The 23,514-nt window shown below is 38.1% G+C and overlaps 1 protein-coding gene across 1 annotated transcript in view; it reads left to right on the top strand.

Annotated features, from left to right (window-relative positions):
* The window catches only part of zmp:0000001082 (integrin alpha-D), a 29,541-nt gene extending 13,922 nt beyond the window's left edge, over positions 1 to 15,619 (top strand). The window contains exons 16-31 of the mRNA XM_049571269.1: positions 1,387 to 1,544; positions 1,640 to 1,803; positions 3,566 to 3,682; positions 6,053 to 6,123; positions 6,208 to 6,349; positions 8,696 to 8,794; positions 8,975 to 9,054; positions 9,164 to 9,244; positions 9,369 to 9,444; positions 11,939 to 12,046; positions 12,147 to 12,188; positions 12,274 to 12,399; positions 12,488 to 12,601; positions 12,717 to 12,749; positions 12,866 to 12,976; positions 13,137 to 15,619. Coding sequence (XP_049427226.1) covers positions 1,387 to 1,544; positions 1,640 to 1,803; positions 3,566 to 3,682; positions 6,053 to 6,123; positions 6,208 to 6,349; positions 8,696 to 8,794; positions 8,975 to 9,054; positions 9,164 to 9,244; positions 9,369 to 9,444; positions 11,939 to 12,046; positions 12,147 to 12,188; positions 12,274 to 12,399; positions 12,488 to 12,601; positions 12,717 to 12,749; positions 12,866 to 12,976; positions 13,137 to 13,367 — 1,753 coding nt within the window. The 3' untranslated portion in view covers positions 13,368 to 15,619. The remainder of the gene's footprint in view (positions 1 to 1,386; positions 1,545 to 1,639; positions 1,804 to 3,565; positions 3,683 to 6,052; positions 6,124 to 6,207; positions 6,350 to 8,695; positions 8,795 to 8,974; positions 9,055 to 9,163; positions 9,245 to 9,368; positions 9,445 to 11,938; positions 12,047 to 12,146; positions 12,189 to 12,273; positions 12,400 to 12,487; positions 12,602 to 12,716; positions 12,750 to 12,865; positions 12,977 to 13,136) is intronic.
* The last annotated feature ends 7,895 nt before the right edge of the window (positions 15,620 to 23,514 follow it).

The following is a 23,514-nucleotide window of genomic DNA, read 5'->3' as shown; positions in this document are numbered from 1 at the left end:
CTAATGGTATGCTAATCCTCTTTCCTAGAGCTATTGGGAAATAAAATATGAAACACACCACCTGTTACACCTCAGATGGGATAACATGATATTATCTCTATCATCTCTGCCAGCCATCACCAAGTATTAATAGTTTTCCTTTTTAATCAAGCGCTTGGGTAATTAGCTTGCCTTGCTACGTTAACATATTGTTAAATTTGATAGAGCCCAAGCTAGCTTATGATAAACATCTGCACCTTCTAAAAAAGGATTTATGATTTCTTACAAGTCTTAAACAGACACTAACACATTTGGTGAAGATTTGCCATAATTCAGTATTCATTTTAGCTCCATGTAAAGTGAATTAAATGTGATGTTTACCAGCTAATGCTTCACTTGTCTGCCTGAACAGCACAGTTATCAGTTTTCATAACTGCTGATTTATTAAATTGGAATTCTACTTAGTAAAACATAATGCTGAATTTAGCGGCATATCTTAGTAATATTAGTAATATAAAGTAGTAATATAAACAACTTTAGGCATTATTTTTATATGATGATGAACCAAGTATGGTAAATCAGACATTCACAGCCTAGACGAACACCTAATTCAAGGTACTGCTATGCTATTGAGTTAATCTTATAACATACAATTTTCTAATGTATGATGAGAATGCATTCAGACAGGGAGAGACAGATATTATCTACTGATGTTGAGTGACAGAACCGCCATTGTAGCTGTCATTCTCTTCCGCAAATTCTGATTTTTAATGCTTTTTCTGTTCTCTTCTTTCGGTTTTAATATTCCTTATGTCCAAGGATGTGAAAACCAAGTGTATGCCTTAGAATAGAGGATGCATGCAAATACGGGAAAAATCCTGTCCTATATTGATTCAGTAAGGGTTAATGCATTTTTACACTGTATGGTACCGGTTGAAACTTCTTCCTCTCTGTAGGTAGGTGATGGAAACTGGATCGTCACATACAAGAACAAGCTTTTTTTTCTGCCTGCATGTGCAACACACTGTTGTTCAATCAACAAATTTAGCTCAGTCTGGTGCTTAATAACATTATGGGCACGACCAACTCAACAGGTCTCAGAGCTCCACAGGGACATTTTAGAAAATGCTAATTTAATGATATAAAGTATCTGTTAAAAAACGAAAGCAATATTTGCTAAACTGAAGGTGAATTAATTTAAAAAAGAATCACAGTTGGCAGCTGGCCACCATGATTAGCTACTCAGACTAACCGTAGACAGTCAATGGGACTAACTACTTCCACTATCTCGCTGGAAGTTCTACCTATAATCATTTCTAGACTAGCACCTTCAGGAATAATGTTGGTAGAAAATATCATTTTCAAAGGCTAATCCTTTTATTCCTTTTTTTGATAAATGTCATTCAGGTCCAGGCCCGTCTTTAATGTCATGGCAAAACTTTCTTTTACACCTGAGGAGATAAGCACTGACAAAATTGACTGCCTGGACAACAAAGATGAACATTTACCAATGGTAACCTTAACAGCCTGCTTTGAAATGGTAGAAACAACAAAAAGCAATACAGGTACGGACCTGACCCAATAATGTGATTCATTAACAGCTGCTGATACTGCTTACCCAATAAGTGTGTTCCTTTACTCTTGCTGTATTCCTTTTCAGCAGAAATGAGCTCTGGACTGAACATCTCATGGACACTCAATGTGGATCCAATGAGACAAACACCTCGAGGTTTCTTCGGTCCATCCCACAAGAAGGCTAGGAACCTTACCTCCATGCAGGAGCTGAGAGAAGATACCTGCTTCAACTACTCCATCTACATGCCAGTATGAATTTAATATTCACCCCCATATACTCTTTAACTATGAGCAGTTATCACCTATCTGAACATCTTTAAATATCATCCATGTTTTGATATCTCAGGTACTTAGTATTTAGCGCTTTCCATTAACCTCCATAGCATACTTTAAGTCAAATAAAGTTTTATGATTTTTTTAAATAAAGAATAACCCCTTGAGATGTACCATCTTGTTTTCAAGGGGACCTAAATAGAAATATTACAATATAAGCACAATTAGACAAAACATTTAACAGAAATAAAAGTAACGTGATAATTAAACAATACCAAGTATGACAAAAACAAACAAACAGACCACAATGATGATAAGAGAAGACAAAACAAGCAACAAAAAACAAAACAGTAAATAGACATACAAAATGAGGAGATCATATTTCAAACAGAGTATAAAATGGATCATTCAATCACATATGGAAAGGTGTTTGTGTCAGTGATAGCATCAAATAATATAGTTATATAACATAATTAAACAAAATTATAGATGTGTTATTATGAACATGTACACTTGATCCTATGATAGGAAGACAGCATTTTTGAACAAATGGAAAGATGATATGGATCTATTATTTAAAGGTAGATTATTCTAAGCAGAGGGAGCTTTAAACATAAAGGCCTTCTTAGCTCATGTAAAGGAGAGGCAAGAACAAAGCTACATAGTGTATTATCAACTATACTTAGGGATAGAAGGTTGGCTTTAGATGCAGCCTGATATATAACATCAGCATAATTTAAAAAAACATACCGGTATTGGAAAAAAGGGGTTGTAATACAAGCTTTTTTCAAACAGTGAAGTCAATGAAAAGCAATTTCTGGACCAATAAAGAATACCAATACCAAGGGTAGCCTAATTTCCTTTACAATATAATTAATATGACATTTGAATGAAAGATCAGAATCAAGCCATAGTTCCAGGTATTTGGTGTGTTCAGCTCTTCGTACCATCAAGACAGGTAATAACACATGAACTAGCTTAAGATTTAAATTAAAATGCTTTTACAAGTAAAATAAATCATAGTGTCAGATTTAGTTTTATTGCTAAGTAATTTATTAGCGGCAAGCCAGTGTTGTAGGGTACTAACATCAGACTGCAAAGTTGATTCAATCTGTAATAAATTAGTTGTTGAGCACACAACATGTTGAACACAACATTCAGAGAAAAACTGAGGGGGAGTCATTAATAAAAATAAAAAAAGAAGTGGACCAAGAGTTGAGCCTTGAGGCATGTCTCATTGTTGTTTAATGTAGCAGATTTGCTTCCTTCATTGAGCATGCCAAGTATATTTACAGTTGTGCCCGTAGGGTTCTACATTGAACAGATTTCTCCCAATTGTGTTCAGTTGTGTCTTTTACTTTACTTTAACTTTGGCTATTTTTCAAGCCAAGACTTGGCATCAAAATTGAAAAAGTGCTGATGATTTCCATTAGATCTTCTATGCTTGTTATGATATAAAAATGTAAAAGCTTGAATCTTCATCAACCCACTTGCCTATGTAGCAACCCCTTTTCTGTCCCATTGTCAGAAACTTGGCTTGTAAAACTATAATCCAAACTTATTCACTTTCATCGCCAGAAAAAACCTAAAACAGTGATACTAATAATTATGCAAATACATTGTTCATTATTCAGCCCTATAGATTAATACTAAAACTAAACTTTCTAAAAGTTTTTTGTCTGCACTTCAACAATAAGCAGATAACTTTCATTCTTCTTCTTCTTCTTCTTCTTTGCAGAAATGTGTAAAAGACACATTATCACCCATCAGCATCAAATTAAACTTTTCCCAAGTTGACAGTGAGAGAGCAAGTGCCATCCTGAATATGGACAGCAAAAGGCAGGCTGCTGTTGAGGTATGTACAGTGATTACAGCACAAGGCTACAGCAGTCACATGAATTGCATCCTTACTCAATTACTAAGACATTTGTGTTTACATAAAGAAAAGAACCAGTGTTCTGCATATTACAAGGCACAAAGCAAGATGTAAAATGGTATTCTGACTTAAATGTGTGATGACAGCTTTTTGTTAATTTGCCTTTTGGCACTCTTTTCCAATCAGGGATTGACCTTTGACTCAGATAGCAAAGACTGCCTTGAGAACATATTTGTTACTAAACCTGAACAAGTCAAAACAGTGACTTTTTACCAGGATAGCCAGAAACTTAAAATGTAAAGCTTTACTATTGTTTTGTCAAGGAAACTGAAACTGAAAATACAAATCTTCAAAGACCAGTCACAAATATAAACAGTATGAATAAGCTCCTGTATATCAGGCTTTTGGCTTCAAAGACAATTCTAGTCACTTGAGTTTATAGCCAGCCTGATGTTTAGCAGGTACAGAGTGCCCCAGGAACTTGTTCTAGTACCCGCAAATGAGTTACCATTTCTGCACTGCTGGTAGTCAATAGGTTTTTGAATAAGCTTTTGGTTACGCTAGGGCCACACCGCCCGCGGATGCGCCGCGAATAGCCTCAAAGCACCGAGAAGAGAAGGCAGTTTCCTTTTGGCGCCCATGTTAACCGACTGTGTCGTCCACACTGGCCGCGCCGCGCCGGGAAGGTCCGCAGCAGGCTCACGATTTGCAGCGATCAGTTTGGCGTCTGGTCTATTTTCTGCGCGAGCTGCGAGCGAATCTGACAAGCCAGGCAGTGAAAAACAAGAGCTGGGAGCAGAATCGCTTGTCGACGGCGTGGAGAAATGCGCGTCTGATGTGAATGGAGGTGCTCCGGTGCGCGCGAGAATTTCGGTGCGCTGCGCTTCCGCGGGCAGTGTGGCCCTGGCGTTAGACAACTAAAAAAAGGCCTGTGGTAAACACAAGCTTAAAAGACATTCACATTTTGTTCTCAGACATAAAATGCATCAGAAAATACCAAACCAGTGATTTTCTAAGCTTTTATGTGTCTTAAAGAGGTGGTTGCTAACAAGTGGCTAAATGAGACTACAGAACGTCATCATGCCAAACACTTGTTTACAGCCTCATTGTGCTCAGGATGTTAAATCATGGGACCATAGTGTAGTTTGTTTATAGCCTAATGACAGCCTTGTAACCTCTGGTGATTACATTTAGGCTTCAAAAATCATAAAAGTGGTTCATTTGTGAAGATTATCTTGCTGAACAAAATGTGTAAGCATCATAAACGTTTGTTTGCCACAGAGCTTATTTTCTGCAATAATCCACAGTCTAATGAAAAAATCCCATAGGCTTTTTCACAAGGGAACCAGGAGAGCACTAACCTCTGGGTCGCCTTACAGAAAAATATCATCCTTAGAGCACTCTGTAGATCTTTTCAAACATGACATAAACAATTTAATGGGTCCCTTTGTATTTTGTGTCTAAATGTTTTGCAGGGTATGCAAAAGCCTGTTTATACATGTGTTTCAGTGAAATGGACAGCCAAGACATATTGCTTTTCACACCTGTGTCTATCAAGTGTCTCCAGTTTACCACTTGGGTTCAGATTTCGTTACAGTCACTGCCAGTACAATCCAACATGTGTCCTTCTGGAGGGCAAACGGATGGACAGTCATGCAACAGTTAGTCGCTTTAGGACATTGTCACTAAGCCACTACTACCTCCTGCACTGATGACGTGGTACTTATTAGGAATGAATTGGTGTTTGCACTCCAAAAGATATGTTGTCAGATGTGTCCCAGACCATCTTGGCAAGTGGTTTGAGTGATTGGATCACAATGCATCTTGATGGTCTATCAACCTGCTGGTGAAATTGGATAAATAGTCAGAAGTCATTCAAATTATTTCTCTGATTACCTTACACATCTGTGCAAAATGTCATATCAAGACATTTAAAATAATTGTTGATAATTGACATAATTGTTGAGATATTTCAGTTGGGACCAAAGTAGTGGAGCAGAAAGAAGTGTACCTACCTACAAACATTGCCAGTTATAGAGCTATGTTATTGGCATGGCTGTAAACCAGCATATTACTAGGGCTGGTAGATGGTAAATGTAGATCAGCTTTTCGGGTCATTCCTGTTATGTTTCAGTCATATCATCATCATTATCAGAATCATCATCATCATCATCATCATCATCATCTGAGACAAATAATGCTGATGGAAAGCACTGTTCTATTTGAACATGTCTGTTCACAGAACCTAGAAAGGTTGTTTAAACTGGTAACTGTTTTAACTTGTTTAATATATATATTATATATTAATAATTTTGTTTTTTTGTGTCTTGTTCCGTATTTTATTTACAGGTTCCATTTGAAAAGCATTGTAGAAAAAATGACACCTGTATTGCCGAACTTGAGGTGGATTTCAACTTCACGTACGTATATATGACAAACACAGCACAGCAACTGTAATATTAACATCATATGACCAAATCTAAGAAATGCTCTTTTTTTCTTAGGAGCCCAACATTATTGGTGGTGGAAAATAACTACTTCAACATTTCTATAACACTGTCAAATCACGGTGATGACTCATACTACACCAGCCTAACAATGCACTATCCTCCAGGCCTCTCCTTCTCTATGATGGCTCTTAAGAAGGTGACTTAAAGTTAAACTTATATATCATGTCCTGCTCAGTGGTTGCTTTGGGTGCTCTTTGCACCTCTTCTATATAAGCTGTATGTCAACAGATAAGATTATTAATATATGTCACACTTTTTGTGCAGTTTAGTAGGAGTCATGATAATTATTATGCATTATCTAACAAATAAATTGTAACAGGGTTTTAATGATGTCTTATTGATCTTTTATCTTCTATGCTATGTAAGATGACCTTGGGTGACTTTAAAGGCGCCTCCAAATAAAATGTATTATTATTATTATTAGGGGGAAAAAAGAAAAAAAAAAGACATTCATTAAATGAATCCTTACAGATGCCAAGTGAATTACTTTTGCAAAGCTTTCTTTCACACCTCTTGTGTCACAGAGGAAGAGGGTGATTTGTAACCCATGCAGGAAGTGTGGGTTTTCAGAGGCATCAGAGTGTTTCAAATTACGACATAACACGAATGCTGTTTGAAATCTTTAGACTTGCCTGTAAGTTTGATTTTTTTTTTGTTTGTTTTTTTTGTTTTTTCATCTACGGTCCTGTTAACACAAATGTCACAGCAGTTAATTCAAGCCAAAAACTTTCAGGTTTACGTTTATCAGTTCCATTCATAAAATTTCCATCCAACTGACTCAAGTAATTCTTAAATAAACTAAAAAAAACTACCATTTTTATAAGTAAATCAAATAACACTGAGGTGAACAGACTATGAGAAACTATAGCTCACAGAATTTACTTTAATAAAGTTTATGTAATTACTGTTCATAAATTCCATGTGTACCCATTATGTTGATTAACATATTTCAAATACATAGAATTTATTAAACATGAATACGTAACCTTTATATAGTAAATTTAACATTTTTTAACTACATAGAATTTAGTCACAGTACTTATGTAAACATTAAAGTGAATTTTGCATATTTAAAATACAAAAAAACTTAACAGTAATTACATAAACTTAAAGTAAATTCAACATACTTAGGCAACATAGAATTAAGTAAAAGTTATTACATAAACTTAATTTACACTGAACAAAAATATAAACGCAACACTTTTGTTTCTGCTCCCATTTTTCATGAGCTGAACTCAAAGCTCTAAAACATTTTCTATATACACAAAAGACCCTTTCCCTCAAATATTGTTCACAAATCTGTCTAAATCTGTATTAGTGAGCACTTCTCCTTTGCCGAGATAATCCATCCCACCTCACAGGTGTGGCATATCAAGATGCTGATTAGACAGCATAATTATTGCACAGTTGTGCCTTAGGCTGGCCACAATAAAAGGCCACTCTGAAATGTGCAGTTTTATCACACAGCACAATGCCACAGATGTCGCAAGTTTTGAAGGAGCGTGCAACTGGCATGCTGTCTGCAGGAATGTCCACCAGAGCTGTTGCCCGTGAACTGAGCTTATGGTATGGGCAGGCCTATGTTATGGACAACGAACACAGATGCATTTTATTGATGGCATTTTGAATGTACAGAGATACCGTGACAAGATCCTGAGGCCCATTGTTGTGCCATTTATCCACGACCATCACCTCACGTTGCAGCATGATAATGCACGGTCCCATGTTGCAAGGATGTGTACACAATTCCTGGAAGCTGAAAACATCCCAGTTCTTGCATGGCCAGCATACTCACCGGACATGTCACCCATTGAGCACGTTTGGGATGCTCTGGATTGGTGTATACGACAATGTTCCAGTTCCTGCCAATATCCAGCAACTTCGCACAGCCATTGAAGAGGAGTGGACCAACATTCCACAGGCCACAATCATCAACCTGATCAACTGAGGCATGAGGCAAATGGTGGTCACACCAGATACTGACTGGTTTTCTGACCCCCCCCCAATAAAGCAAAACTGCACATTTCAGAGTGGCCTTTTATTGTGGCCAGCCTAAGGCACACCTGTGCAATAATCATGCTGTCTAATCAGCATCTTGATATGCCACACCTGTGAGGTGGGATGGATTATCTCGGCAAAGGAGAAGTGCTCACTAACACAGATTTAGACAGATTTGTAAACAATATTTGAGGGAAATGGTCTTTTGTGTGTATAAAAAATGTTTTAGATCTTTGAGTTCAGCTCATGAAAAATGGGAGCAGAAACAAAAGTGTTGTGTTTATATTTTTGTTCAGTGTAAGAAAATTTAACATATTTGAAATACATAGAATTGATTAAAAACAATTGCATAATCTTTATTTAAATAAATCAGGTACATTTTATGAACTGTAACTGCATAAATTCTCATAGTCTGTTCATAAAATTTCTTTGAGTGTTCCAGAGGTTCTCACTTAACACATTCTTTTTTTTCCTCTTAAAACAGGCAACAAGACCAACGGTCCATAGCTGCAGAGATCTACAAGAAATACATGACAGAAGTATATGTGATGTGAGCCGTCCTGTGTTTCGCAGCAGAACGTCTGTGAGTCATTCTGCACCCTGACACTCTCATATCAGACAGAAGTAAAGTTTCAGAAATCAAGAACTGCAACCAACTGCCTGAACTTTTGACATTTACAACCATGGCAACTTCTCCAATGCAAATCATTGGTCTTTCACTTTGACTCATACCTATCATCACTGTCTGTTTTTTTGTTTGAAGGCAACATTTCGAACTTCCTTCCGTGTCTTGAACAATTATGAGTGGAATGACACAATTTCAATGACTGTTACTGGGAAAAGGTAGATACCTTCTTAAACAATCCAACAAACAGAACAAAGCTTAACATTTTGTCTGTATTATTAAAATATCATTTTGATACTCACAAGAAATGCTTTTTTTCATCCTCAGTGACAATGCAAACTCCACCAGGATCTCTTCCATGGCAAAAAGCATCCCTGTACAGTATCAAATTAAAATGGCAGTAACAGTGTAAGTGGTACTATTCACATAAATAGTTACATATGTATGTATAGAATCCAGCCAGTAGCTAGGTTATCTCACAGCTACCTTCATATTGTGTTCATTGTGAATTCTTTTTTTCTTTTTTGTTTAGGAAAGACGACCCTATCACCTACATAAACTTCACAGCTGAGGATGCTGGACCTAAGAAATTGGTTGCTATATATAAGGTGAGGTAGTAAATTGCTATGAAACAAGCAATCATCCAGTCCCACAGCAAATTTTAACTCTTTTATCATTCAGTATTGATCAAACTGCAGTTTTAGACCTGCATTCACTGATTGTCTGGTTACCTGGGGCATCTCAGCTATCACCCAACAAAACACTGACATAATGGGTGTCTTCCAGTGGTGTAAGGTAGTTAGGATGGGCCCCAGTGCACCAGTGCACACAAATATGATGGGCCCAATAATGTATGCTATCGTGCACATATATTCTTACATGATCAGAGACTTGACATTGGATAACATTAACATATGTATTACCCAGCAATCATGAATACATATCTGTATTTCACAAAAATGACCGAAGAAAAAAATACCAAAGAAAATGAGAAATTACTAATTTAACCATTTTAATTGTTTATCTGGAATAAGCATATAATTCTGTTACAGATGCTATTGACTATTTTACAACAAAAAAATAAAAAACAAAAAAATTAACATAATAGATTTCCCTTTTTCAAGGATAAATGCAATGTGTATAGCAAATGGCTCTGTTTTTAATTTAATGAGACCAAGAAACGTACACTTACGTCTGCACCGATAACTGCGATAACACTTGCATCACTCATGGTTACTCTTGTGCTGAGTAGATTGTAACCTGCTGAAACTTCTCACGATTAGAATTCTGAAATAGGAACTAATAAAGGCCCCACAAAATAGAATTCTGAAATTTGGGTTCTTAGAAAAATAAACATATATTGTTATCTCAAAAGACATTACAGTGAACTTGTTACTGTAGCAAACAGTTGACTACTTACACACTCAACAGCAGCATTACCAATCATTTGTAATCGTGTTTGAGTTCACCTGACAAATTTTAGTCCAATATTCACTCTCCTTTTTGCTCTGTTTTGGTCTTCAGCAACCCTAGGGTGAACTAGAAATATGCACTCAACAGAGTGCAGATCTCTTCCACACGAACTGATCTCTAGCCACTCTAGCAGCCTTCCAGCAGATGCACTGCATCATGTTTGCACCTTGTCATTTCTGACAGAGCTGCAAAGTGTTGCACAGAGCAGATCAAGTTCTGCTGCAGGCACTGTATTTGAACTATAGATATGATGTTATTATGAGAGAGTCCAGTCCAAAAGTGGGTTGCAACATGGCCAAATGCGAGTATGGTGCTGTTTAATGTATTAAACTGTGGGACCTTGAACCAGCGACTAAGGAGAAATCTGAAACCTGTGGCTGGACCAGCTGGGAACTATTGGTCCAGAGTGGTTTCAGTCTGCATGGGTGGCCACCTGGCAGAGATCTGTACTCTACTGAATGCTCATTTCTAGTTTACCCTGCGGTCGGTGAAGACCCAAACAGAGCAACAAGGAGAGTGAATATTAGGCTATAGTTTCTCAGGTGAAGACAAACATGATTCCAAAAGTAGTTGTAGGACAGGACAAGGGGGCAGGAACAGAGATGGTCAGATGACACTTAAACAAAAACAATTGTGAGAAGAGAAAGAGAAAAGGCAAGATGTCAGGAAAAAGATTATGAAGGAGGAGGAAAAAGATAATTCTTAAAAATCAAGTGTGTAAAATTTAGGGGAATTTGGGGGCGTTCAGCTTTGAGGATTGCAGATTGTAACCAGCTGAAACTTCTCACGATTAGAATTCCTTCGATGTTCATTGTTAAGCAGGTTTTTAACAGAAGCTGAATTATCCTCAGAGGTCACTTCCTCTCCTAAACAAATGCACCAGCTGATTAAAACCAGCAAAAACACTGAATAAAGCAGTTTTACGTTATAAATCAGTATTTGTCTAACACTGCTCAGCCAGTCACAGACGGCACGCTAGCCCAACACCTGGTAATATGTGCTCGCCTTTTATTCTCTGATACTTAATGTGTGCTCACCTTATTTCCAATCTAGACATTCAAGTGTTTTTTTACCATGAGCAGCATGTCTCCTCTCAAAAACAAAAAAATAATTGTTAAAAAAAAGTCCGCGTTTTTCCGAGGGGCTTCTAACTATGGTGGCCAATGCGAAAACATGAATGGCCCTATCTAGAGCCAGTGTTTGGTTTGTCCACTCTGGGCTACTGGGGAAACATGGCAGTGCAACATGGCAATCTCCACAGACAAGGACCTGCTCCCTGTGTAAATGTAAACGGCCTATTCTGAGGTATGAGAAACACAGTAATTCTTATTTTCAGGTGACTATACATGAAAGAAAACATTCTAATTATATTATATTTAATTTCTGCCAATATATCCTCCTTAATCCCACACACTGCACCTTTATAGACGCTTGTAGGCAGATTTTGCTACCTGTCCTGTACTTGTGAAGCTAGCTGTTGCTAAGCAAAGCTAACTGGCTGCTGGCTGTAGCCTCATATTAACCAACCAGACTGGTAGCCCTAATCCTGTCACCTAACCCTCAGCAAGGAAGTGAATATTTCCCAAGGTGTCAAAATATTCTTTTAAAACTCTCTCTCCCTATCCACAGATAGATAATCTTGGTTTCAAGGCTTTTCCCATCAATGTGTCCCTGTTCTTCCCAACTAAACTGGAGCATAACTTCGAAATGACGAACTATAAAGTCTATGTCCAGCAGGTAACTTCGCTACTGCCAGAGAAAACGACATATACTTATCTATACTGCTGCTGTGTACAGAATTACAAATCCTTAATGCTTACCAATTACTTTCTTTTAGAACAAAACTGAATGCACAGCCACAAATGACATGAATTCTGAAGTAAGTTAAACATATCTAGTATCAAAATATTCTGAACATGTTGTGAAATGATCCCTAAATAAAAAGAACTTTTGCTGTGTTACAGTACTGCACGCCAGAAAAATACTGCAAAGTCATAGTGTGTGACAGTTTCATCCTGGAGAAAGAATCACCCACTGAGTTCACATTGTCAGGAGACATACAGTTCAAGGATCTCAAACAGCATGCAGCGGTACGTAGCAAGAACACATAGACAGAATACACAACACATGTAGCATTAAAAAGGATGAGTATATCATTGATTGACTCTCACTTTGCAGAATATGGCCTTCCTTAAAAGATATACTGGAGACAGTGCAGAGGTTAAATTCAAAAGCTTTATACAAGTTGACTACGACAAGAATCGATATTTGCTGGACTCTCATAAACAACAGGTACGTAGACGTATGACCACAGTAATGCCATTTCAAAGATTTTGCTTAATTGTTTTTCAGGATACCAAATTTATTGTATTTATTAAACACAAAATCAATATGTTTTTTTACACAGCAGAAGTCTGGCAATGATCCAACAATGAAATGGGTACATTCAGTCTACACACAATGAGCCAAAACTTTTTTATATATAAGATATTTTAGATTCTCATTCAAATAAGCCTACGGCCCCACTTTAAAGACTTTATTTTTCTCTGCCAACAGACTGAAGTTCGGGTTGAGTTCATTATTCCCCCGAATAAACTGCAGATCATTGCAACTGGAGCTGGATTGGGATTCTTGCTTTTGATCATAATCGCCATCATCATGTTTAAGGTGAGAATCAATTCCCAAATTAAAGAGTTTCATTACAAACCAGGACAAACTTCTGTCCTCATGTCAGAGCTGTTACTGAATTTATAAAAAATGCTTTGTTTGTTGTGAAATGGGTCGCCAGGTTATGTGGTCTAATGATTTTTCTTGTGTCTGTCATAAGTTGGGTTGCTTCAAGCGAAAAACACTTGAGTATTATCAAGAGATGGAGGATGAAGCTACTCGTCAGGCAGACACCCCTACCAAGTCCACCACTGCCTCCACCCAGGGAGCAGACAGCCACTCAGAGACTGACAACAAGCCTGACCCACCGCCAGAGGAAAAAACTCTCCTTGATGATGGTGAGACAAATGGCAGCATCCAACCAGCTGATCCAGAGAAGGGACTGAATTAAATGGATAAACCAACCTAACTGCTTGTGTCCACATAGCGTTTTTCTTTGGCAGAAACGGTAGGGGTGGGTGACACCACAAAATTTGTTTTTGATCTGATAATACAGGGCCAGAATCGCCAGCATCGATATTGATACCAGTACGATACTTTTTGTTATTAAAAGTGGTACATTTCTTTATATACAGGAGAAAGCAGTTGTCATGATTTATTAGGTGAATAAACAATGTACTTAAATAACAGCTAATGACGACCAATTACAGTTTGAAAATGTAACATTAACCAATGATGATGACTGGATTTGATTTATATATTCATTTCATGACAATATACCGAGATATTCCTTTTTATTTTATTTCCCACTCTTTTTTGGGGGTTTTTTGTCACTGCTATTATTTGTTGGATTTAAGTAGTCAGGCTCGGACATACTCTCATTGAATGTCCACAAAACCGATATGGTCGCCCAGACTGCATGGCTGCATGCATAGTACGATTGCCAGAGCGCCTTGAAAAAAGACGCTTGGCATGACGATTTTTCTCTAGGCGGTCGCATGCAACAGCATACGCTCTGTCCTCAGTGGGAATAATTCAAAAACAACTCTGGCGCTGAGAAAAAGAATGCTATGTGGACACAGGCCCTAAGTGGACTGACTGATTGAATCCTATCGGCTCCACTGCCGTGCCGGAGCGGAGACGCAACCAACACGCATCTGGTGGAAATTTGCCGTTAAAGCATGCAGCATGCACAGGAGCACAATACTAGTGAGTGACATTGTTGAAGGTATAGCTCCACATTTTGAGAGTTACGCTTCTATGCTTTCTTGTTTAGAGTTAGATAGGACTGATACCACTCAGGAGATATTAGCTTAGCATAAAGATTGGAAACAGTGGAGCACTGTTAGCCCAGCTTTCTCTGATTCTGACAATCTTCACCTACCAACCGTCTCAAGCTCACTGATTAACATGTTATATCTTGTTTGTTTTATCTGTACAAAAAACATATATATATATAAAGAGGACTTTTCAGCTTTCAGTTTTAGTTTTACAGGGGGTTGTGTGGCAGACTATTTTTTGCAGATTTTTAAGTTAGACTGTCTCCTAGCTCTAGGTTCATATCAACAAAGAGGGAAATGTAGTTTGATAAAGGCAAAAAATTAACTCAAGGTCCGTTTTTTTATTGTTAGCTTTTCTGAGCTATGAATGGCATATCTGTCCTCCTCAGCAGGTACTGTGTGCTCAGTTGGAGATGACTTGGTCACGAGGTAACTGGTGGTCAGGTATCGGGGGATGACCACCAGACCTGATTAATATGATATAATATATATGCCCTTGTGTGGGAGTAAGAGAGCTTAACACTCGTGTATACTAAACAAAAATTTAAACACAACCTTTTAAATCAAATTGTCACAAATGTGTTAAAATCCGTGTCAGTGAACACTTCTCCTTTTCCAAGATAATCCATCCACCTGACAGGTGTGGCATACCAAGATGCTGATTAAATAGCATCATTACTACACAGGTGTGCCTTAGGATGGTCACAATAAAAAGACACTAAAATGTGCATCTTCACCTTGAAAAAAAGACATTTATTTGGATTTTACATAACTAAGTGCTACAAAAATGCAGATTTGGGTTCCAGATACCCCAAAGAATCAGTCAGTATCTGGTGTGACACCATTTGCCTCAAACAGTGTGACACATCTCCTGACATATAGAGTCCTGTAGAATGTTGGCCCACTCCTTTTTAGATGCTGTGTGAAGTTGCTGGTTATTGGCAGGATTTGGAGCACACTGCTGTAGAATAGGAGAAGTGTTCACTAACACTGATTTTAACAAATTTGTGGCCAGAATTTGATAGAAATATTGAGCGCATGAAAAAAGTCTCAGATCACAAACGTGTGAAAAGTGGTAGCAAAGCAAAGTGTTGCATTTAAATTTTTGTTAATACTGTATAAAATACTTTACCTGGGCAAGCTGGTGGCACTTGGAGGCATGGTGAATGGAGGTAGAGGGATACTGTAAATAGTGTTGAGAATGCTGGAAGTGGGTGTTAATAATTGTACATCTTTGAGATCAATTTTTGTGTACATTTGCGGTATTGTAAACATATATTCACTGTAATATCGTGACCTTCCTTTGTTTGTATGTACATTTTATTTTTAATTAGCTCCCAAGTGTTGAAGATTTTCTTGTGGGTGCAGTGTAGGTGTGATTTATGAACATATTTTAAGCTCTCTATCAATAAAACATTTTGTCCATCAGATCTGGGTGAGTGCCTGAATTTTGTATCAAAGTATAATCTTGTGTTTTTCATGTATCAATTTATGGCATGTAAATACATTTTTGTGCCAGTTTTAAACAGAGACACACCTTTGTTCATGCAAAAAAAGAAACTAATTTAAAAAGATATTGCATTTTCACTGACAGTCTGTGGAGATAAATGACTTTGCCCAACAACTGTGCACATAGATTTAGAAAGGTGCAAGTTATTTTAAAAAATTCTATTGTGATATTTATTACTGTAATTTGTACTTTCCACAATGTTTCTGTTGAGAGGTCAATTTTTTTTTTTAGGAGAATCCATACATTAATCCATACATGTTAATTAAAATCAACATTCATTTTAGCATGCAGTATTCACACCTGCAATTTTTTAAAGATTCTCTAGTTAATATTGTAATTTGTACTTTCCACAGTGTCTCTGCTGAGAAGTCCACTTGTCTAAGAGAATCTTTCAGCTATTCTTCATCTCTGGCCTAAAAAACAAAATTTCAAGTTAAGAGAAAATGTTTTTATTGACTTAAACGGCAAGGAAGCCTTAAAACATACATATATGTAGATGTGTTTGTGACAGGGGCATATACATATACAGTACAGGCAGTGCACTGAGGCCTGTGGGGTGGGGGGGCTTTGCAAATGATTCAGATTGCCACCTTTGAACTACACTTGTGTTCAAAGAACTCACATTAAATTAAAAATGGTGCCATTAAGCCTTCAAAAATGCAAACCCATCTCTATCGTGATTTTCTTTTCTTTTCTTTTTTAATTTTCTTTTCTTTTCTTTTGATAAAATAGTCCGTAGCACTCTAAAACAAAATTAAATGTGCCTTGTAACTAGCAACCAGAGTGCACTAGGGCCTTACATAATAGTGTGCACTGAAGACTGACACTGACACTCTACTTTATTTGGACTCAATCCCATGTACACCGTCCTTTTGGTAAATACATAATAGAGCACCAAATGTGGATGAATCCACCAGTGAAAATAGTCCCCCACAAATGCACCTACTGGTTAAGTAATATTTAATGAAAACTACATTGACCAGCTATTTTAGGAAATTACTGAGTCTTATAATGGATTGTGAATTAATCTTTAAAAAATATTTGAGTTATTAATCTTTAAAAAAATATTTGAGTCCAAAATATTTTTTTTTTTTTTTGTTACTTCTGTGTAAGGTTCCTGATGTTTGGTTACTGCTTTTAACAAGGCTTGTTAGCCAATAGTATAACATTGTTTGTATCACCTGGTATCTCTGTGTCATCAACGATCAAGAACCTTAGTCGTTGCCAGTTAGTTTGAATAAGAGAAAAGAAAAATGGCTGAGTGCCTGGATTCACTTTGGTACCAATCCCAGGTGCTCAGCGACAAAAAGAGAAGCAAGACAGGGATGAACATTGGTTCAGCTTTTACTCTTTGGAGTCAGCTTAAGGAATTTCATGGGCTGAAAAGCCACTCCAAGATGTCCTCTTTTCTTTTCGACTGGTAAACTAAAGCTAATGTAGCTAACTTCCTGTTGCTGCCATTATGCAGGTTAAACACAGTGCTGAAGGATCATCTCAGTAGCTGTTCTCCTCCTGGCGAATGGTCAGTTCAATGTCTGCCCAATTAGCACAATCCAAATGGTGCTTTACTTGTATAGCATCTTTCTGGTCTTCCAACCACTCAAAGCGCTTTTTACACTACAAGTCATATTCACCAATTCACACATACAGTCACACACTGGTGGGCAAGGCTACCATACATGGTGCCACCTGCTACTCAGTAACCATTCACATGCTCTCAAACACAGATGGAACAGCCATCTGGAGCAATTTGGGGTTCAGTATCTTGCCCAAGGATACCTCGACATGTGGACTGGAGGAGCCGGGGATCAAACCGCCAAGCTTCCAATTAGTGGATGACCCGCTTTACCTCTGAGCCACAGCTGCCCTGAGCTAACACAGCAGCAGCGGCTCAAACTCACACTGACACCAAAATGGCTCAATTCTGTCATTACACCTGTTAACAACTGTTATAATAATAACAGTGATGCAAACAGCTCCGTCATTGTGTGTGAGGGCAGACTTGGTCTGTACCCAGTGCAGAATTCACACTCCTGCAGTAGCAATCTACTGACAGAACTGGAGGTAGAGGGACTGTAAGGGTCTGAAAGAGAGAGTGGGGCAAGTCTTGAGAGTAGCATTACTACCAGAAATCAGGGGTGAAAAAAGAAAAGAATTTTAGCCTGTTGCTAAAAAACAGCATTTTCTTTTTTTGCCTGCATTTTATATCAGTGGATTTTCTCCTTCCTTCCAAATACAATGAGACATAAAACCAATAAGGGTGGAACTTTTTTTGTCATGGCACGTTCGTACTTAAAGCTATAGGCTACATATCTGAAGATTACCGTAGATTACATGAATCTTGAAACACCACTGTGTGCAAAGTAACCCAAATCTATACAATGGCATGCAAAAGTTTGGGCACCTGGTCAAAATTTTGTTTGCTGAGAGTAGTTAAGTACGTAAGATTCTTGTGTGCACTGCTCTTTTGAGGTCTATCCATAGATTTTCAATGATGTTTAGGGGACTGAGGACCATAGCAAAACCTACAGCTTGTGCCTCTTGAAGTAGTCCATTGTGGATTTTGAGGTGGGTTTAGGATCATTGTCCTGTTGTAGAAGCCATCTTCTCTTCATCTTCAGCTTTTTTTTTTTTTTTTTTAACAGATGGTGTGATGTTTGCTTCCAGAATTTGCTGGAATTTAACTGGATCCACTCTTCCCTCAACCTGTGAAATGTTCCCTGTGCCACTGGCTGCAACACAAGCCCAAAGCACGTCCAAAAAGTTCTATTTTAAGTTCATCACTCCACAGGACTTGTTTCCAAAAAGCATCAAGGTTGTTTCGATGTTCCTTTGCAAACTTTTTGTGGTGAGGACACAGGAGAGGTTTTTTTCTGACGACGCTTTCATGAAGGTCATATTTGTGCAGGTGTTGTTGTACAGCACCACTCCAGAGTCTGATAAATCTTCCTGCAGTTTTTTGGCAGTCAAACGGAGGTTTTGATTTGCCTTTCTAGCAATCCTACAAGCAGCTCTCTCTGAAAGTGTTGTTGGTCTTCCAGACCTCAACTTGACCTTCACAGTTCCTTTTAACTTTCTTAAAGGAGAAGTGCGGTATTTTGCACTTTGAGCCCCATTTCTGGGTTGTTTATGATGAAATACAGTGGCTAAGACCAAAATAGTGACGACTGCTCATTTTCGGAGAATTCGGCTTTCCCCTGCCTGGCTTAACACTGTTTTCAAAGCCATGAAACTCACAGAGTGGCCAGTGGTGTTTGTTGATGTTCTGATATAAGAATCCTAGCAAACTGTGGTTTCCATCTGTGTTTTCGCTATTCATCTCGATTGTGGAACTATTTTTTTCAGCTGCCTCACACCCGTGTGTAAACTTCCGCTTGATAGTTTGTTTGACCCTGAAGCGTTATACACTCCAGCCCACGTGATGTCGATAATGCTCCATTACGTGGGTGTCGCCAACCAGCAGGAAACCATTGCAATGTAATGGGACACAGAAAAGAAGCAGAAGAAGGTTGGTGTTTGTTTAAAGGCATCATACTGCGAAGGTTGTTTACAAGCGAGTAATCCATTGTGCATTTGTTTAAACTTATTACAAAATGTTTCCGTTCATTCTCGTTCTTCCTCCAGGAACGCACACAGCACTGTCGAGTCGGCACTTTCGCTGAGCTAAAAGACTACAATGACTACAACCTTGTCGTAAACAACCCCCTTTCCGGTTCCGGTGGCGGATTACTACCAACGGACAATGAGGCTTCCTCAGTCAATGTATTACACAAAATGTCAAATAAATAAATAATTCATCACGGAAACCACTGTTTGCTACGATTCTTATGTCAGAACATCCAAGAACACCACTGACCACTCGGTGAGTTTCATGGCTTTGAAAACAAACGTTTAGGGTGGTTTTAGGACAGGTTCACACATGGCCATAGGCAGCAGTGTTAAGCCAGGCAGGGGAAAGCCAAATTCTCCGAAAATGAGCAGCCGTCACTATTTTGATCTTAACCACTTTATTCCATCATAAACAACCCAGAAATGGGTGCAAAATACCGGACTTCTCCTTTAATTACGTTATGAATGGAGGATACAGCTCCCTGAGCAAACACTTTGCTATCTTATTATAGCCTTCTCCTGCTTTGTAGGCATTCAGAGTGCTAGGGAGCCCATGGGTGCTGATTGTCGGGACAAGCTTTAAAGAGTCGAGTATTTATAAAGCTTTGAAGCATCACCTAGCCTTTCCTAATGATGACTGTAGACAAGCCATGGTCCTAACAAGCTAATTAAGGTGGTAAAAGTTGTCTGAGAGCTCAAATTTCTTGGGGTGCCCAAACTTTTGTATGGTGCTCCTTTTGTTTTTTCACTCTAAAATTGTACAAAACAAAAATAATTCACTAATCTTGCTTAAAAAGTTGAAAAGCATTTTCCATCTTTAACTTAATGCCCTTACAATCAGTTCAACTATTGACAATGAATAATATTTTGATTATGGGTGCCCAAACCTTTGCATGCCACTGTAGGTAATGTAGCTATAGCTACATGTTTCAGAATGAATTTATTACTCTACCACCAAAGATTCATCACTTGACATGACTGCATCTGCCTGAGTCTCCCTCCACTTGACCATGAAATATGCAGGTTATGCAACCAACTGGCAACAACTTCTGCTTCGAGCAACAGAGGTGTTGTGACTTGAATGCAATGAAAGGGGGAAGGGAGGAGGGGGAGTGCGACATCTAGCGGGTAATGTTATCAATAGCACCTTTAAGATAGGGGACATAAAATAGTTTTGGAACAGTATTGTGCTCTGGGTCAACGTTAATGACCGGGTCTTCACATGCATATGAAAAAGCATATGGGTGATACAATACACCTACCTACCAAACATTATTCCACTGATCTACAGGGGCCTGTATCAGACAGCAGGTTTAACAAACTGAGCTAATGAACCCTGAGATCAGAACGACTGATCAGAGTCAGTTCAGTCATCTCTGAGTATGTTCACTGTCATCAATGCAGGTCTGATACTATGATTCACCATGGCAACAGGTAAATAAAAGGCAGAGCCTCCATTTTAATCCAGTGCATGTAGAGATATTAATGCATGTGGACCGTGCACTTTTATCTTTAAAACAACATAGCCTGAGTCAGAATAAAACCATACAAGGCCTACATTACATTTTGAATATATTTGTTCAGCTTTAATCTGACAGGAACAAAACACAGAGGCCAGACACTGAGGAAGAAAAATATCTCTGAAGATTTAAAAAATATCTAGATGAACAACATAGAGGCTGGATTGCATGCCCACAATCTGATCCAGTAATAATGTGGTTGGTGATTTGCACTTGAAAAGAAGTTAAAGTTAAAACACTATAAATTTCAGATTTTAGATATCTTGGCTCAACAGTATTCAGTGGTTTAATTTCAGCTACGTCTACAAATTTAAATGTAAACACAGCTGCTGAAATGCTGTTAAAACACCCCAAGACTATATGTCACTTTTAAGACCTCATTCTGCAGCTGCACCACACTCTTGCTCACTCTGAAATGTTAACATGCAATCTCCAACTCAAAAAAATTCTGTTCCAATCACATCATGAGTGATAGAGGTAATTATATAGTGATCCTGTGTGTCTAAAGCTTTAGTGATTTTTACAGTCTAAACTGAGATTACACATTATGTGCAACAACAAACCTTTTAGTGGAACTGTTCTAACAAACTTACAGCTGTATTGTGTGCATAAAGTCACAATATTATTAAAAAAAAAAAACCCAACAACAACAAACAGCAGGAAGTTTGCTGATCTGGTGGGGAGTCTGCCGGTGGGTGATCAGACCCTTGGCGCAATCATGTTGCTGTGCTCTAAAACTGCTAAGCTGAAACATTTGGCGTTCTAGTTAACGTGCTGCAGTTGTTCTTCTTTTTCTGTGTTTATTGGCAGCTCGCAAACCGTACTGTATTATCTACCGTACTGCTATTTATAGGCTATGATTTCATTATCTGAATGACACATAATAAAGATGTCCAATTATCAGCTGATAATTTATTGGCCCAACATACATTGTGCATCCATCATAACTTTTAAAAACAAAACTAATTTTGTTTCTGATATACATTAAACCTCTGCTAGTTAATGTGCTTCGATAGGCGCTTTGACTGGACTCATTCAAAGAGTTACCACAGTAACTGACCCATGGTTTGAGTTATCTCTAACTCTATATTACAAAACCCTGAGTTTCCCTCATCTCAAGGTTAACAAATTCAGTTTTTATTTTAACCCACTCTCTAAAATGGAGCTCAGGTGTCAGAGAACACCAACAAGGCAGGAAAAAGACCTCTAGCTGGTAAACAGTGTAGATTTCAAAATATCGGCTTTGCAAATGATTTATGAGAAAGGAGATGCATTCAACAGGTTTGTTCGAACCCCAAGGATAGACACAATGCGTTTGGTGGGTAACACTGAAGGTTTACAGAAACTTTATTTGTTTACAAAAAACTCAATAGGGGAGGTTTAATTGTTGGTCTTCAACAGGATGTGAACTCCGGTCTCCTGCTAAAGAATCAGATGCACCACAGGCCTGTTTACTAGTTCATCCAAACAGAACTGTTACCCCAAATACACAGAGTTCTCAAGAGTGCATCCAGAGGGATTCTGGCCTTAACTCAAAGTGTTATAATTTGTGACAGCAACAACTTTACAGTAGAGAAGAATGGAGGAAAAGTTCAGTGTGTCTTTGAATTCCCACACTTCTGTTACCCTAATCTGATCTCTAACCTGGTTTTTAGGTATAAAATCTGAAGCATGGCTGAAAGTATCAGAGTAGATGAAGATACCAGATATGAATATGTATAATTGTTTACACTCCACAGTAGTAGTAATAGTAGTAGTAGTAGTATCCAGGTGAGTTGCTTTGTAGTGCTGCCCTTCCATGCACTGCCTTTTGCAAACAATTTCACTTGTGCACTTGGTGTGAAACTGGTGAAAGGTTTGGCTCAGTTTAGGCACAAAACCTTTTGGAAGGTTAGTGAACAATCACAGTAACAAACCAATATTTGAGAAATGAAAGTGAGAAGAAAATATAAAATGAACAGCGTCAGTCTTTGTTGACCCATCCATCCACCCCACGTCCTCCCTCTGAGCCATTTCATCAACAACTTCACATCTCAACCTTTATTCCTGACAGACAAGAGCCATAATTCATACGACCACTTGAGGTCATTGTCATGAAAACATAAACAAAGTCATTTTCAGTCAAAAATGCAATTGTTTTTTATCAGAGGGCAGTCTATGAAAGAGTGTTGATTAATGTCTCTGTGTGTTTATGTAGAATAACATTTAAAGGCAGGCATGTCGAATATATGTTAATATACTGTATGTGGTAACTTGTTGAAAATAACCCATTTTTGTGGCAGAGTTTTAGGCTGTCCATTTATCCCATACTTTAAGATTCAGTGTGCAAGATTTAGGGGGATTTAGTGGCATCTAGTGGTGAGGACTGCAGAATGAAACCAGCTGAATCTTCTCCCAGTTAGGATTCCTTCAGTGATCATTGTTCAAGAGCCATAAGTGAGCCGCATTATCCGCAGAGGTCTCTTCCTCCTCAGACAAATGGTCAAAACATTGAATAAAGTAGTTTCACGTGACAAATAAATGTTTCTTCTATGCTGATCAGCACGTTGCAGAGCAGACTGCTTGGGACATCTTTCCTTGTTTACTCCCACTAGTGTATTGGTCATGTGATTGCAGCCTTCCAAAATACGTGGGTTATGCAAGAATTACTGGCTCATGATTACATGGGACACTGGGATG

Source organism: Epinephelus fuscoguttatus, linkage group LG3 (genome assembly GCF_011397635.1).
Source record: "Epinephelus fuscoguttatus linkage group LG3, E.fuscoguttatus.final_Chr_v1".
In the NCBI taxonomy this organism is placed as follows: domain Eukaryota; kingdom Metazoa; phylum Chordata; class Actinopteri; order Perciformes; family Serranidae; genus Epinephelus; species Epinephelus fuscoguttatus.
This window is presented reverse-complemented; position numbering and strand designations above follow the sequence as displayed.